This window comes from Salvelinus fontinalis, unplaced genomic scaffold (genome assembly GCF_029448725.1).
Source record: "Salvelinus fontinalis isolate EN_2023a unplaced genomic scaffold, ASM2944872v1 scaffold_0002, whole genome shotgun sequence".
Lineage (NCBI taxonomy): Eukaryota > Metazoa > Chordata > Actinopteri > Salmoniformes > Salmonidae > Salvelinus > Salvelinus fontinalis.
The window spans coordinates 2493622-2508043 of NW_026600211.1; the positions used below are offsets into that span (position 1 = coordinate 2493622).

The 14422-nt window shown below is 43.9% G+C and overlaps 1 protein-coding gene across 1 annotated transcript in view; it reads left to right on the top strand.

The window, feature by feature from the left end:
• Positions 1–14422, top strand: part of LOC129841915 (glutamate receptor ionotropic, NMDA 2D) — a 180956-nt gene that overhangs the window by 103219 nt on the left and 63315 nt on the right. Inside the window, exon 10 of the mRNA XM_055910277.1 lies at positions 13911–14036. Within this exon, the coding sequence (XP_055766252.1) occupies positions 13911–14036 (126 nt within the window). The remainder of the gene's footprint in view (positions 1–13910; positions 14037–14422) is intronic.

Consider the following 14422-nt stretch of genomic DNA (forward strand, 5'->3'; position numbering starts at 1 on the left):
TTTTACATTACTGCTACCATCATAGCTACAGTCAGAAATCGCACGGGAGTAGCCAGAGCAAATACAGACACCAACGTCAACAACCTAATTACTCATCATAAAACATTTCAGAAAAATATATGGTGTATAGCAAAATGAAAGACAAAGATCTTGTGAATAGAGCCAATATTTCCGATTTTTTAAGTGTTTTACAGCGAAAACACAATATATCGTTATATTAGCTTACTGCAATGGCTAACACACAACAACATTGATTCCAAGTAATCGGTAGCGATAGCACAGCTCGACAGATATATTAAATAGCATCCCAAATTGGGTCCTTATCTTTGTTTATCTTCCATCAGAATGTTGTAAAGGGGTCCATTGTCCAGTACCGTCTTTTTTTGGATCCAGAACGAACTATTTCCCTCTTGAATTAGCAAGCACACTGGCCGTGCGGCGCTAACCTCTCCTTCTTCAAACAATTCTTCCAAAGCATCACGTCTAAAGTCCCGAATAAATTTAAATAATATAATTAAACTATATTGAAAAAACATACTTTAGGATGATATTGTGACATGTATCAAGTCAAATCGAAGCCGGAGGTTATATTCACGTATAACGACAGTTTTCCAGGAGGCAATACAAAGTCCAACTTCGCGTCTTGGAGAAAAAAAATGATGGCGGTCCTCTCACTCCAAGAGGCTGTATTCAATCCCTGAACGAGATATTCAAGTCCTTTCTGCTCTCACTTCCGCATGACACCCAGGGGAAGGCGTATGACGTGTTTCTATGGTCCCAAGTGACATGCCCTTTTATAGACAAGCTCTTGAAAAGAGACCTCGCATTTGGAAATCTCACTTCCGGATAGGAAATGGGCTGCAGAAAGAGTTCTGGTTCACTTAGAGAAATAATTCAAACGGTTTAAGAAACTAGAGAGTGTTTTCTATTCAATAGAAATGATAATATGCATATTGTACGAGCAAGAATTGAATAGGAGGCCGTTTGAAATGGCCACCTATTTTCAGGTTACTCAGTGCTGCCCCTTGCAGCCATAATTAAACCAACATAGAAACAGAAAACATAGACTACCCACCCAAATTCACGCACTGACCAATAAAACACATGCCAAAACAACAGAAAACAGGTCAGGAACGTGACAGAACCCCCCCCCCCTCAAGGTGCGAACTCCGGGCGCACCCCTAAAACTCAAGGGGAGGGTCTGGGTGGGCATCTGTCCGCGGTGGCGGCTCCGGCGGTGGGCGAGGACACCACTCCACCACTGTCTTTATCCCCCTCCTTAGCGTCCTTTGAGTGGCGACCCTCACCCCCGACCATGGTCCAGGAACCCTCACTAAGGCCCCTCCACAATAGAGGAGACAACTCAGGACAGAGAGGTAGCTAAGGACAAAGAGGTAGCTAAGGACAAAGAGGTAGCTAAGGACAAAGAGGTAGCTAAGGACAAAGAGGTAGCTAAGGACAAAGAGGTAGCTAAGGACAAAGAGGTAGCTAAGGACAAAGAGGTAGCTAAGGACAAAGAGGGACAACTCTGGACTAGTGGCAGCTCCGGACTGAGTGGCAGCTCCGGACTGAGTGGCAGCTCCGGACTAAGTGGCAGCTCCGGACTGAGTGGCAGCTCCGGACTGAGTGGCAGCTCATGACTGAGTGGCAGCTCCGGACTGTAGGGCAGCTCATGACTGTAGGGCAGCTCATGACTGTAGGGCAGCTCATGACTGTAGGGCAGCTCATGACTGTAGGGCAGCTCATGACTGGAAGGCAGCTCATGACTGGAAGGCAGCTCATGACTGGAGGGCAGCTCATGACTGTAGGGCAGCTCATGACTGTAGGGCAGCTCATGACTGTAGGGCAGCTCATGACTGGAAGGCAGCTCATGACTGGAAGGCAGCTCATGACTGGAGGGCAGCTCATGACTGGAGGGCAGCTCATGACTGGAGGGCAGCTCATGACTGGAGGGCAGCTCATGACTGGCTGGCAGCTCATGACTGGAGGGCAGCTCATGACTGGAGGGCAGCTCATGACTGGAGGGCAGCTCATGACTGGAGGGCAGCTCATGACTGGCTGGCGGCTCTGGCAGCTCATGACTGGCTGGCGGCTCTGGCAGCTCCTGACTGGCTGGCGGCTCTGGCAGCTCCTGACTGGCTGGCGGCTCTGGCAGCTCCTGACTGGCTGGCGGCTCTGGCAGCTCCTGACTGGCTGGCGGCTTTGGCAGCTCCTGACTGGCTGGCGGCTCTGGCAGCTCCTGACTGGCTGGCGGCTCTGGCAGCTCCTGACTGGCTGGCGGCTCTGGCAGCTCCTGACTGACGGATGGCTCTAGCGGCTCCTGATTGACGGACGGCTCTAATGGCTCCTGACTGACGGGCGGCTCTAATGGCTCGGGACAGACGGGCGGCTCTAATGGCGCTGGGCAGACGGATAGCTCAGAAGGCGCTGGGCAGACGGATGGCTCAGAAGGCGCTGGGCAGACGGATGGCTCAGGCGGCGCTGGACAGACGGATGGCTCAGACGGTGCTGGGCAGACGAGCAGTGCAGGCGACGTTGGGCAGACAGCCGACTCTGACCTGCAGAGGCGCACAGTAGGCCTGGTACGTGGTGCCGGAACTGGTGGTACCGGACTGGAGACACGCACCTCAAGGCTAGTACGGGGAACAACAACAGGGCACACTGGACTCTCAATGCGCACTATAGGCCTGGTGCGTGGTACCGGAACTGGAGGTACCGGGCTGAGGGCACGCACATCAGGGCGAGTGCGGGGAGAAGGAACAGTGCGTACAGGGCTCTGGAGACGCACAGGTTGCTTCGTGCGTGGTGCCGGAACTGGAGGCACTGGGCTGGAGACACGCACCATAGGGAGAGTGCGTGGAGGAGGAACAGGGCTCTGGAGACGCACTGGAAGCCTGGTGCATGGTGTAGGCACTGGTGGTACTGAGCTGGGGCGGGAAGGTGGCGCCGGATATACCGGACCGTGTAAGCGTACTGGCTCCCTTGAGCACTGAGCCTGCCCAACCTTACCTGGTTGTATGCTCCCCGTCGCCTGACCAGTGCGGGGAGGTGGAATAACCCGTACCGGGCTATGTAGGCGAACAAGGGACACCATGCGTAAGGCTGGTGCCATGTAAGCCGGCCCAAAGAGACGTACTGGTGGCCAGATATGTAGAGCCGGCTTCATGGCACTTGGCTCAATGCTCAATCTAGCCCTACCAGTGCGGGGAGGTGGAATAACCCGCCCCGGGCTATGCACACGTACAGGAGACACCGTGCGCTCTACTGCGTAACACGGTGTCTGCCCGTACTCCCTCTCTCCACGGTAAGCCCGGGAAGTTGGCGCAGGTCTCCTACCTGACTTCGCCACTCTGCCCTTTACCCCCCCCCCCCCCCCCCCCAAGAAATGTTTGGGTTGTACTTGCGGGCTTCCAGCCTTGCTTCCGTGCTGCCTCCTCATATCGTCGCCTCTCCGCTTTAGATGCCTCCAGCTCCGCCTTGGGACGGCGACACTTCTCTGGCTCTGCCCAGGGTCCTTCTCCGTCCAGAATCTCTTCCCATGTCCAATCCTCCTTGACCCACTGCTGCTGTCGTTGCTGTCCGTTAACCCGCTGCTTGATCTGGGTTTGGTGGGTGGTTCTGTAACGGCGTTCCTCCTCCTCTTCATACGAAGAGGAGGAGTAGTGATTCGACCAACGTGCAGCGGGTTGTGCATACATAATGATTTATTAACACAAAGATGAAACACGAAAACAAACACTTGGAAGGATTACAAAATAACAAACCGACCTAAACAGACTTAAACTTAAGAACTTACATGTAACACGAAGAACGCACGGACAGGGAAAACAGACTACACAAAAACCGAACAAACATACCGAAACAGTCCCGTGTGGCGCAACATACACATACACGGAACAACCACCCACAACGAACACTGTGAAACAACCTACCTTAATATGACTCTCAATTAGAGGAAACGCCAAACACCTGCCTCTAATTGAGAGCCATACCAGGCAACCCTTAAACCAACATAGAAACAGAAAACATAGACTACCCACCCAAATTCACGCCCTGACCAATAAAACACATACCAAAACAACAGAAAACAGGTCAGGAATGTGAAAGTAAGTCACTCTGGATAAGTGTAAGGGGTGCGTAACTGGTGGCAGGGAAGTCAAACACAGGAGAGCAGAACTTGGAGCAGTCTAATATATAAAACTAACGACATATAAAACAACAAACACATGGGTACAAAACCCGTAGCGCACCAGTAACACATAGCACAAGAACTTACAATAAACAATTTGCGACAAGGACATGGGGGAAACAGAGGGAAAATATACAACATGTAATTAGGGAATTGAAACCAGGTGAGTGTGAAAACAAGACAAAACAAATGGAACATGAAAAATGGACCGGTGACGTCGACCACCGAACACCGCCCGAACAAGGAGAGGAACCGACTTTGGCAGAAGTCGTGACAATAAGAGAGTCTGCTAAATGACTAAAATGTAAATTAACCTTATGCACAGATCTAGGATCAGCGTACCCTCTCCCAATTCAAAAGTGCTGTGGTTCCATCAAACGGTTCAATCTTTACTTGCGTTTGTTGTTACTTTTACTTTGTCACGTCGTTTCAGCTTATACTTCCAGTCTGTCAGCAGGTGAAATACTTTTTTAGATTGAATTACAGTAAACTGAATGGAGTGGAAGACACAGAAACACTGGAGTAGTGGGTCATGCTGTGTTAGCTAGCTATTTTGTTTGCTCGCAGAGCTCTGTAACTTAGATTGGTTTGGGCTCTGATGGATTCTCAGTCGCCTCTATCAACAAATTAAATCAAATTGTATTAGTCACATGCGCCGAATACAACAGGTGTAGTTGACCTTACAGTGAAATGTTTACTTACGAGCCCCTAACCAACAATGCAGTTAAAAAAGAATAAGAAATTAAAGTAACAAGTAATTAAAGAGCAGCAGTAAAATAACAATAGCGAGACTATATACGGGGGGTACCTGTACAGAGTCAGTGTGCGGGGGCACCGGTCGGGACAGAGTCAGTGTGTGGGGGTACTAGTACAGAGTCAGTGTGTGGGGGTACTAGTACAGAGTCAGTGTGTGGGGGTACCGGTACAGAGTCAATGTGTGGGGGTACTAGTACAGAGTCAGTGTGTGGGGGCACCGGTAGAGAGTCAGTGTGTGGGGGCACCGGTACAGAGTCAATGTGTGTGGGAGTACCAGTACAGAGTCAATGTGTGTGGGTACCGGTACAGAGTCAGTGTGTGGGGGTACTAGTACAGAGTCAGTGTGTGGGGGCACCGGTACAGAGTCAGTGTGTGTGGGTACCGGTACAGAGTCAATGTGTGTGGGTACCGGTACAGAGTCAGTGTGAGTGTGTGGGGGTACCGGTACAGAGTCAATGTGTGGGGGTACCAGTACAGAGTCAGTGTGTGGGGGCACCGGCACAGAGTCAGTGTGTGGGGGCACCGGTACAGAGTCAGTGTGTGGGGGTACTAGTACAGAGTCAGTGTGTGGGGGCACCGGTACAGAGTCAGTGTGTGAGGGCACCGGTACAGAGTCAGTGTGTGGGGGCACCGGTACAGAGTCAATGTGTGGGGGTACTAGTACAGAGTCAGTGTGTGGGGGCACCGGTACAGAGTCAATGTGTGTGGGAGTACCAGTACAGAGTCAATGTGTGGGGGCACCGGTACAGAGTCAGTGTGTGGGGGTACTAGTACAGAGTCAGTGTGTGGGGGCACCGGTACAGAGTCAGTGTGTGTGGGTACCGGTACAGAGTCAGTGTGTGGGGGTACTAGTACAGAGTCAATGTGTGTGGGTACCGGTACAGAGTCAGTGTGTGAGGGTACTAGTACAGAGTCAGTGTGTGGGGGCACCGGTACAGAGTCAGTGTGTGGGGGCACCGGTACAGAGTCAGTGTGTGGGGGTACTAGTACAGAGTCAGTGTGTGGGGGCACCGGTACAGAGTCAGTGTGTGGGGGCACCGGTACAGAGTTAATGTGTGGGGGTACTAGTACAGAGTCAGTGTGTGGGGGCACCGGTACAGAGTCAATGTGTGTGGGAGTACCAGTACAGAGTCAATGTGTGTGGGTACCGGTACAGAGTCAGTGTGTGGGGGCACCGGTACAGAGTCAGTGTGTGTGGGTACCGGTACAGAGTCAGTGTGTGGGGGTACTAGTACAGAGTCAGTGTGTGTGGGTACCGGTACAGTCAGTGTGTGGGGGTACTAGTACAGAGTCAGTGTGTGGGGGCACCGGTACAGAGTCAGTGTGTGTGGGTACCGGTACAGAGTCAATGTGTGGGGGTACCGGTACAGAGTCAGTGTGAGTGTGTGGGGGTACTAGTACAGAGTCAGTGTGTGTGGGTACCGGTACAGAGTCAGTGTGTGGGGGCACCGGTACAGAGTCAGTGTGTGGGGGTACCGGTACAGAGTCAGTGTGTGTGGGTACTGGTACAGAGTCAGTGTGTGTGGGCACCGGTACAGAGTCAGTTTGTGTGGGTACCGGTACAGAGTCAGAATGTGAGGGCACCGGTACAGAGTCAGTGTGTGTGGGTACCGGTACAGAGTCAGTGTGTGTGGGCACCGGTACAGAGTCAGTGTGTGTGGGCACCGGTACAGAGTCAGAGTGTGAGGGTACCGGTACAGAGTCAGTGTGAGAGGGTACAGGTTAGTTGAGGTAATATGTACATGTAGGTAGAGTTATTAACCTCTAACGCCTCACAAACTCGGATCCGGGAGCACCCCCATCAAAAAAGCTGACTAGCATAGCCTAGCCTAAAGCCACAGGGATATCATATAATAAAATGTTCATGAAATCACAAGTCCAAGACACCAAATGAAAGACACACATCTTGTGAATCCAGCCATCATTTCTGATTTTTAAAATGTTTTACAGGGAAAACACAATATGTAAATCTATTAGCTAACCACGTTAGCAAAAGACACCACTTTTTTACTCCACCATTTTTTTACTCCATCAGTAGCTATCACAAATTCGACCAAATAAAGATATAAATAGCCACTAACCAAGAAACAACTTCATCAGATGACAGTCTGATAACATATTTATTGTATAGCATATGTTTTGTTAGAAAAATGTGCATATTTCAGGTATAAATCATAGTTTACCATTGCAGCCACTATTACAACTCTCACCAAAGCGACTAGAATAACTACAGAGACCATCGTGTATTAGCTAATTACTCATCATAAAACATTTCTTAAAAATACACAGCGTACAGCAGATGAAAGACACAGATCTTGTGAATCCAGCCAATATTTCAGATTTTCTAAGTGTTTTACAGCGAAAACACAATATAGCGTTATATTAGCTTACCACAATAGCAAACATCACAACAGCATTGATTCAAGGCAAAAATAGCGATAACGTATAAACCACCAAAATATATTAATTTTTTCACTAACCTTCTCAGAATTCTTCAGATGACAGTCCTTTAACATCATATTACACAATGCATATAGAGTTTGTTCGAAAATGTGCATATTTTTGCGGCACAAATCGTGCTTATACAATGTGATTAGTGTCCAAAACCTCAAGCAATCTGTCCGGCGCCATCTTGGAAAGGCACCTATTCTAATCGAAAACTATTCATAAACTTGACTAAAAAAATACAGGTTGGACAGCAATTGAAAGACAAATTAGTTCTTAATGCAATCGCTGGGTTACATTTTTTAAATTTACGTTACTTCAAAATACAACGTGCGATAAAGCAAGGCTGCACTGCAAGTAATGGCAGGCTGCACTGCAAGGAACTTTTTTCAACAGAACAACAAATTATCAGCATAAATAGTTCTTACTTTTTGATGAACTCTCATCAGAATCTTGGGAAAGGTGTCCTTTGTCCAAAAGAATCGTTGCTAGGTTGGAGAACGTCCTCTTCAACGTTGCAATTAGCAGTAAACAATAGCATGAGAGAGAGAGATACTCAATCCCCTAGAACGCCAGAAAATGAAATACCCGAAAATCGCAATATACTGACATAAACTGATATAATTCGGTTTAAAATAACAAGATTATGATGTCTTTAACCTGTTTGGCGTGCAAGCCCGACGTCGGTACACTTATGACAACAGCCACTTCAAGTGCAGGGCGCGAAATTCAAAAGATATATTTTTTTAATATTTAACTTTCACACATTAACAAGTCCAATACAGCATATGAAAGGTACACATCTCGTGAATCCAGCCAACATGTCCGATTTTTAAAATGTTTTACAGGGAAGACAAAATATGTAAATCTATTAGCTAACCACGTTAGCAAAAGACTCCACTTTTATTACTCCATCAGTTTTTGACTCCATCAGTAGCTATCACAAATTCGGCCAAATAAAGATATAAATAGCCACTAACCAAGAAACATCCTCATCAGATGACAGTCTGATAACATATTTATTGTATAACCAATGTTTTTTCCAAAAATGTGCATATTTCAGGTATAAATCATAGTTTACATTGCAGCTACATTCAGAAATTACACCGAAAGCAGCCATAATATTTACAGACACCAACGTCAAATACCTAATTACTCATCATAAAACATTTCTGAAAAATACATAGTGTACAGCAAATGAAAGACAGGCATTTTGTGATGCCAGACAATATTTCCGATTTATTAAGTGTTTTACAGCGAAAACAAAATGTAGCGTTATATTAGCTTAGCACAATAGCCAGAAACACTTGGGCGCCGGCGACTACGACAGATATATGAAACAACATCATAAAATGGGTCTTACTTTTGCTGATCTTTCATCAGAATGTTGAACAAGTTGTCCTTTGTCCAGATGAGTAGTTGTTTGGATTCAGAATGGCAACTTTCTCTCTCCATTTAGCAAGCGCGCTAGCCGGGTTGCACGGATCTCTCCATGTAAATAAACGGAAGAGAACGGAACACGGCAAAACTCCCGAAAAAATTTCAATAATCTAATGAAACTATATTGAAAAAACATACTTTACGATGATATGGTGACATGTATCAAATAAAATCAAAGCCGGAAATAATAGTCGCCTATAACGTCAGCAAAACAAAAGGCAACCCCACTGTCAAAATCGCGTTCTTCAGAGTACCGGAAATGGGGTACACGTCATTCCAAGAGGATTTATTCCATCCCAGATCGAGATAATCACCTAATTTCTTCTCTCACAGCCTTCTTGACACCCAGAGGAAGGTGTATGACGTGCATGTATACTAATAGCTCTTGTGCCCATTTATAGGCAGGAAGAGGAAGAGAGCATCGATTTCAGACTTTGAACTTCCGGGTCAAGAAAAGTGCTGCAGAATGAGTTCTGTTTCACTCAGAGAAATAATTCAAACGGTTTTAGAAACTAGAGAGTGTTTTCTATCCAATAGTAATAATAATATGCATATTGTACGAGCAAGAATTGAGTACGAGGCCGTTTGAAATGGACACATTTTATCAGGCTACTCAATACTGCCCCTTGCAGCCATAATAAGTTAAAGCCTATATCGTATAAAAACACAGCCGGAAATGTCTAAGATCTATAACCGATGCTTCTAGTACAATGTGCCAAGGTCCTCAGTGCTTCAGAGCGAAGGGGGAAAAGAACGATACACGTCTTTGCCAAGTCATTTATAACCTTTGAGATCTACGTAGAGACTCCATTTCAAGTCTCCCTATTCGCTAACAACCAGGGGAAGGCGTATGCAGTGCATCTCAACCAATAGAAGACAGGCAGAGTTATACACAGGTCTCAGAGCAGCTTGGAAAATTTGGCATTCTCACATCCACATAGGAAAATTGCTCTAAGTCCAGATCTGTTTCACTCACCGATATAATTCAAACGGTTTTAGAAACCAGAGAGTGTTTTCTATCCAATAGTAATAATAATATGCATATTGTACGAGCAAGAATTGAGTACGAGGCAGTTTGATTTGGGAATAATTACAAAGTGCTAACAGCACCCCCTATTGACAAGAAGTTATTAACGTGTCTAACGGGGTACAGGTTAGTTGAGGTAATATGTACATGTAGGTAGAGTTATTAAAGTGTTCTAATGGGGTACAGGTTAGTTGAGGTAATATGTACATGTTGGTAGAGTTATTAAAGGGTTCTAATGGGGTACAGGTTAGTTGAGGTAATATGTACATGTAGGTATAGTTATTAACGTGTCTAAGGGGGTACAGGTTAGTTGAGGTAATATGTACATGTTGGTAGAGTTATTAAAGTGTTCTAAGGGAGTACAGGTTAGTTGAGGTAATATATACATGTAGGTATAGTTATTAAAGTGTTTTAAGGGGGTACAGGTTAGTTGAGGTAATATGTACATGTTGGTAGAGTTATTAAAGTGTTTTAAGGGGGTACAGGTTAGTTGAGGTAATATATACATGTAGGTATAGTTATTAACGTGTCTAAGGGGGTACAGGTTAGTTGAGGTAATATGTACATGTTGGTAGAGTTATTAAAGTGTTCTAAGGGAGTACAGGTTAGTTGAGGTAATATATACATGTAGGTATAGTTATTAAAGTGTTTTAAGGGGGTACAGGTTAGTTGAGGTAATATGTACATGTTGGTAGAGTTATTAAAGTGTTTTAAGGGGGTACAGGTTAGTTGAGGTAATATGTACATGTTGGTAGAGTTATTAAAGTGTTCTAAGGGGGTACAGGTTAGTTGAGGTAATATGTACATGTTGGTAGAGTTATTAAAGTGTTCTAAGGGGGTACAGGTTAGTTGAGGTAATATGTACATGTTGGTAGAGTTATTAAAGGGTTCTAAGGGGGTACAGGTTAGTTGAGGTAATATGTACATGTTGGTAGAGTTATTAAAGTGTTTTAAGGGGGTACAGGTTAGTTGAGGTAATATGTACATGTTGGTAGAGTTATTAAAGTGTTCTAATGGGGTACAGGTTAGTTGAGGTAATATGTACATGTTGGTAGAGTTATTAAAGGGTTCTAAGGAGGTACAGGTTAGTTGAGGTAATATGTACATGTAGGTATAGTTATTAAAGTGTTCTAATGGGGTACAGGTTAGTTGAGGAAATATGTACATGTTGGTAGAGTTATTAAAGTGTTCTAAGGGGGTACAGGTTAGTTGAGGTAATATGTACATGTCGGTATAGTTATTAAAGTGTTTTAAGGGGGTACAGGTTAGTTGAGGTAATATATACATGTTGGTAGAGTTATTAAAGTGTTTTAAGGGGGTACAGGTTAGTTGAGGTAATATATACATGTTGGTAGAGTTATTAAAGTGTTCTAAGGGGGTACAGGTTAGTTGAGGTAATATATACATGTTGGTAGAGTTATTAAAGTGTTCTAATGGGGTACAGTTTAGTTGAGGTAATATGTACATGTAGGTAGAGTTATTAAAGTGTTCTAAGGGGGTACAGGTTAGTTGAGGTAATATGTACATGTAGGTAGAGTTATTAAAGTGTTCTAAGGGAGTACAGGTTAGTTGAGGTAATATGTACATGTAGGTAGAGTTATTAAAGTGTTCTAAGGGGGTACAGGTTAGTTGAGGTAATATGTACATGTAGGTAGAGTTATTAAAGTGTTTTAAGGGGGTACAGGTTAGTTGAGGTAATATGTACATGTAGGTAGAGTTATTAAAGTGTTCTAAGGGGGTACAGGTTAGTTGAGGTAATATGTACATGTTGGTAGAGTTATTAAAGTGTTCTAAGGGAGTACAGGTTAGTTGAGGTAATATGTACATGTAGGTAAAGTTATTAAAGTGTTCTAAGGGGGTACAGGTTAGTTGAGGTAATATGTACATGTAGGTAGAGTTATTAAAGTGTTTTAAGGGGGTACAGGTTAGTTGAGGTAATATATACATGTTGGTAGAGTTATTAAAGTGTTCTAAGGGGGTACAGGTTAGTTGAGGTAATATGTACATGTTGGTAGAGTTATTAAAGTGTTTTAAGGGGGTACAGGTTAGTTGAGGTAATATATACATGTTGGTAGAGTTATTAAAGTGTTCTAAGGGGGTACAGGTTAGTTGAGGTAATATATACATGTTGGTAGAGTTATTAAAGTGTTCTAAGGGGGTACAGGTTAGTTGAGGTAATATATACATGTTGGTAGAGTTATTAAAGTGTTCTAAGGGGGTACAGGTTAGTTGAGGTAATATGTACATGTTGGTAGAGTTATTAAAGTGTTCTAATGGGGTACAGGTTAGTTGAGGTAATATATACATGTTGGTAGAGTTATTAAAGTGTTCTAAGGGGGTACAGGTTAGTTGAGGTAATATGTACATGTAGGTAGAGTTATTAAAGTGTTCTAAGGGGGTACAGGTTAGTTGAGGTAATATATACATGTTGGTAGAGTTATTAAAGTGTTCTAAGGGGGTACAGGTTAGTTGAGGTAATATGTACATGTTGGTAGAGTTATTAAAGTGTTCTAAGGGGGTACAGGTTAGTTGAGGTAATATGTACATGTCGGTATAGTTATTAAAGTGTTTTAAGGGGGTACAGGTTAGTTGAGGTAATATATACATGTTGGTAGAGTTATTAAAGTGTTTTAAGGGGGTACAGGTTAGTTGAGGTAATATATACATGTTGGTAGAGTTATTAAAGTGTTCTAAGGGGGTACAGGTTAGTTGAGGTAATATGTACATGTAGGTAGAGTTATTAAAGTGTTCTAAGGGGGTACAGGTTAGTTGAGGTAATATGTACATGTTGGTAGAGTTATTAAAGTGTTTTAAGGGGGTACAGGTTAGTTGAGGTAATATGTACATGTCGGTATAGTTATTAAAGTGTTTTAAGGGAGTACAGGTTAGTTGAGGTAATATATACATGTTGGTAGAGTTATTAAAGTGTTCTAAGGGGGTACAGGTTAGTTGAGGTAATATATACATGTAGGTAGAGTTATTAAAGTGTTCTAATGGGGTACAGGTTAGTTGAGGTAATATGTACATGTAGGTAGAGTTATTAAAGGGTTCTAAGGGGGTACAGGTTAGTTGAGGTAATATGTTCCTGTAGGTAGAGTTATTAAAGTGTTCTAATGGGGTACAGGTTAGTTGAGGTAATATGTACATGTAGGTAGAGTTATTAAAGTGTTTTAAGGGGGTACAGGTTAGTTGAGGTAATATGTACATGTCGGTATAGTTATTAAAGTGTTTTAAGGGAGTACAGGTTAGTTGAGGTAATATATACATGTTGGTAGAGTTATTAAAGTGTTCTAAGGGGGTACAGGTTAGTTGAGGTAATATATACATGTAGGTAGAGTTATTAAAGTGTTCTAATGGGGTACAGGTTAGTTGAGGTAATATGTACATGTAGGTAGAGTTATTAAAGGGTTCTAAGGGGGTACAGGTTAGTTGAGGTAATATGTACATGTAGGTAGAGTTATTAAAGTGTTCTAATGGGGTACAGGTTAGTTGAGGTAATATGTACATGTAGGTAGAGTTATTAAAGTGTTCTAATGGGGTACAGGTTAGTTGAGGTAATATGTACATGTAGGTAGAGTTATTAAAGTGTTCTAAGGGGGTACAGGTTAGTTTAGGTAATATGTACATGTAGGTAGAGTTATTAAAGTGTTCTAAGGGGGTACACGTTAGTTGAGGTAATATGTACATGTTGGTAGAGTTATTAAAGTGTTTTAAGGGGGTACAGGTTAGTTGAGGTAATATGTACATGTTGGTAGAGTTATTAAAGTGTTCTAAGGGAGTACAGGTTAGTTGAGGTAATATATACATGTTGGTAGAGTTATTAAAGTGTTCTAATGGGGTACAGGTTAGTTGAGGTAATATGTACATGTAGGTAGAGTTATTAAAGTGTTCTAAGTTGTGTTTATACTGAATGTCTTTGTTGATCCTCCTCTCCTCTCCTCTCCTCTCCTCTCCTCTCCTCTCCTCTCCTCTCCTCTCCTCTCCTCTCCTCTCCTCTCCTCTCCTCTCCTCTCCTCTCCTCTCCTCTCCTCTCCTCTCCTCTCTGTCCCTCAGAGCCCTACAGTCCAGCGGTGTGGGTGATGATGTTCGTCATGTGCCTGACCGTGGTGGCTGTGACTGTCTTCATATTTGAGTTCTTCAGTCCAGTTGGCTACAACCGCAGCCTTTCCAGCGGAAAGAGTAAGTGACAGAGTTCCATTAGAAACAGGATATGCTGGGTCCATGTTTGGTAACCATGTTGTTTCCTTGGTGACTGAATGGATACATAATTCCATACAGTTGTTCTATATGTTCAGTGTCTCGTAGATCAAGTGACAGAACATTCCAGAATACCCTCCCTACACTGTGTTTGGCTGATGTCTCCACAGGACATTTCTATGCCTTGTTTGTGCTGTTGTTGTTGTTGTTGTTGATGTTGGTTGGTCAGTCAATCAAGTATCACTGCAGAAAAATTGATTGGTATAAAAGTGTGTGTATCAGAGGATGGAAACCAATACTTTCTCTCATATGTTGCATTGCAGCCCTATATGTTTAATATTGAAGCAGACATATATTATTTAGCAGTG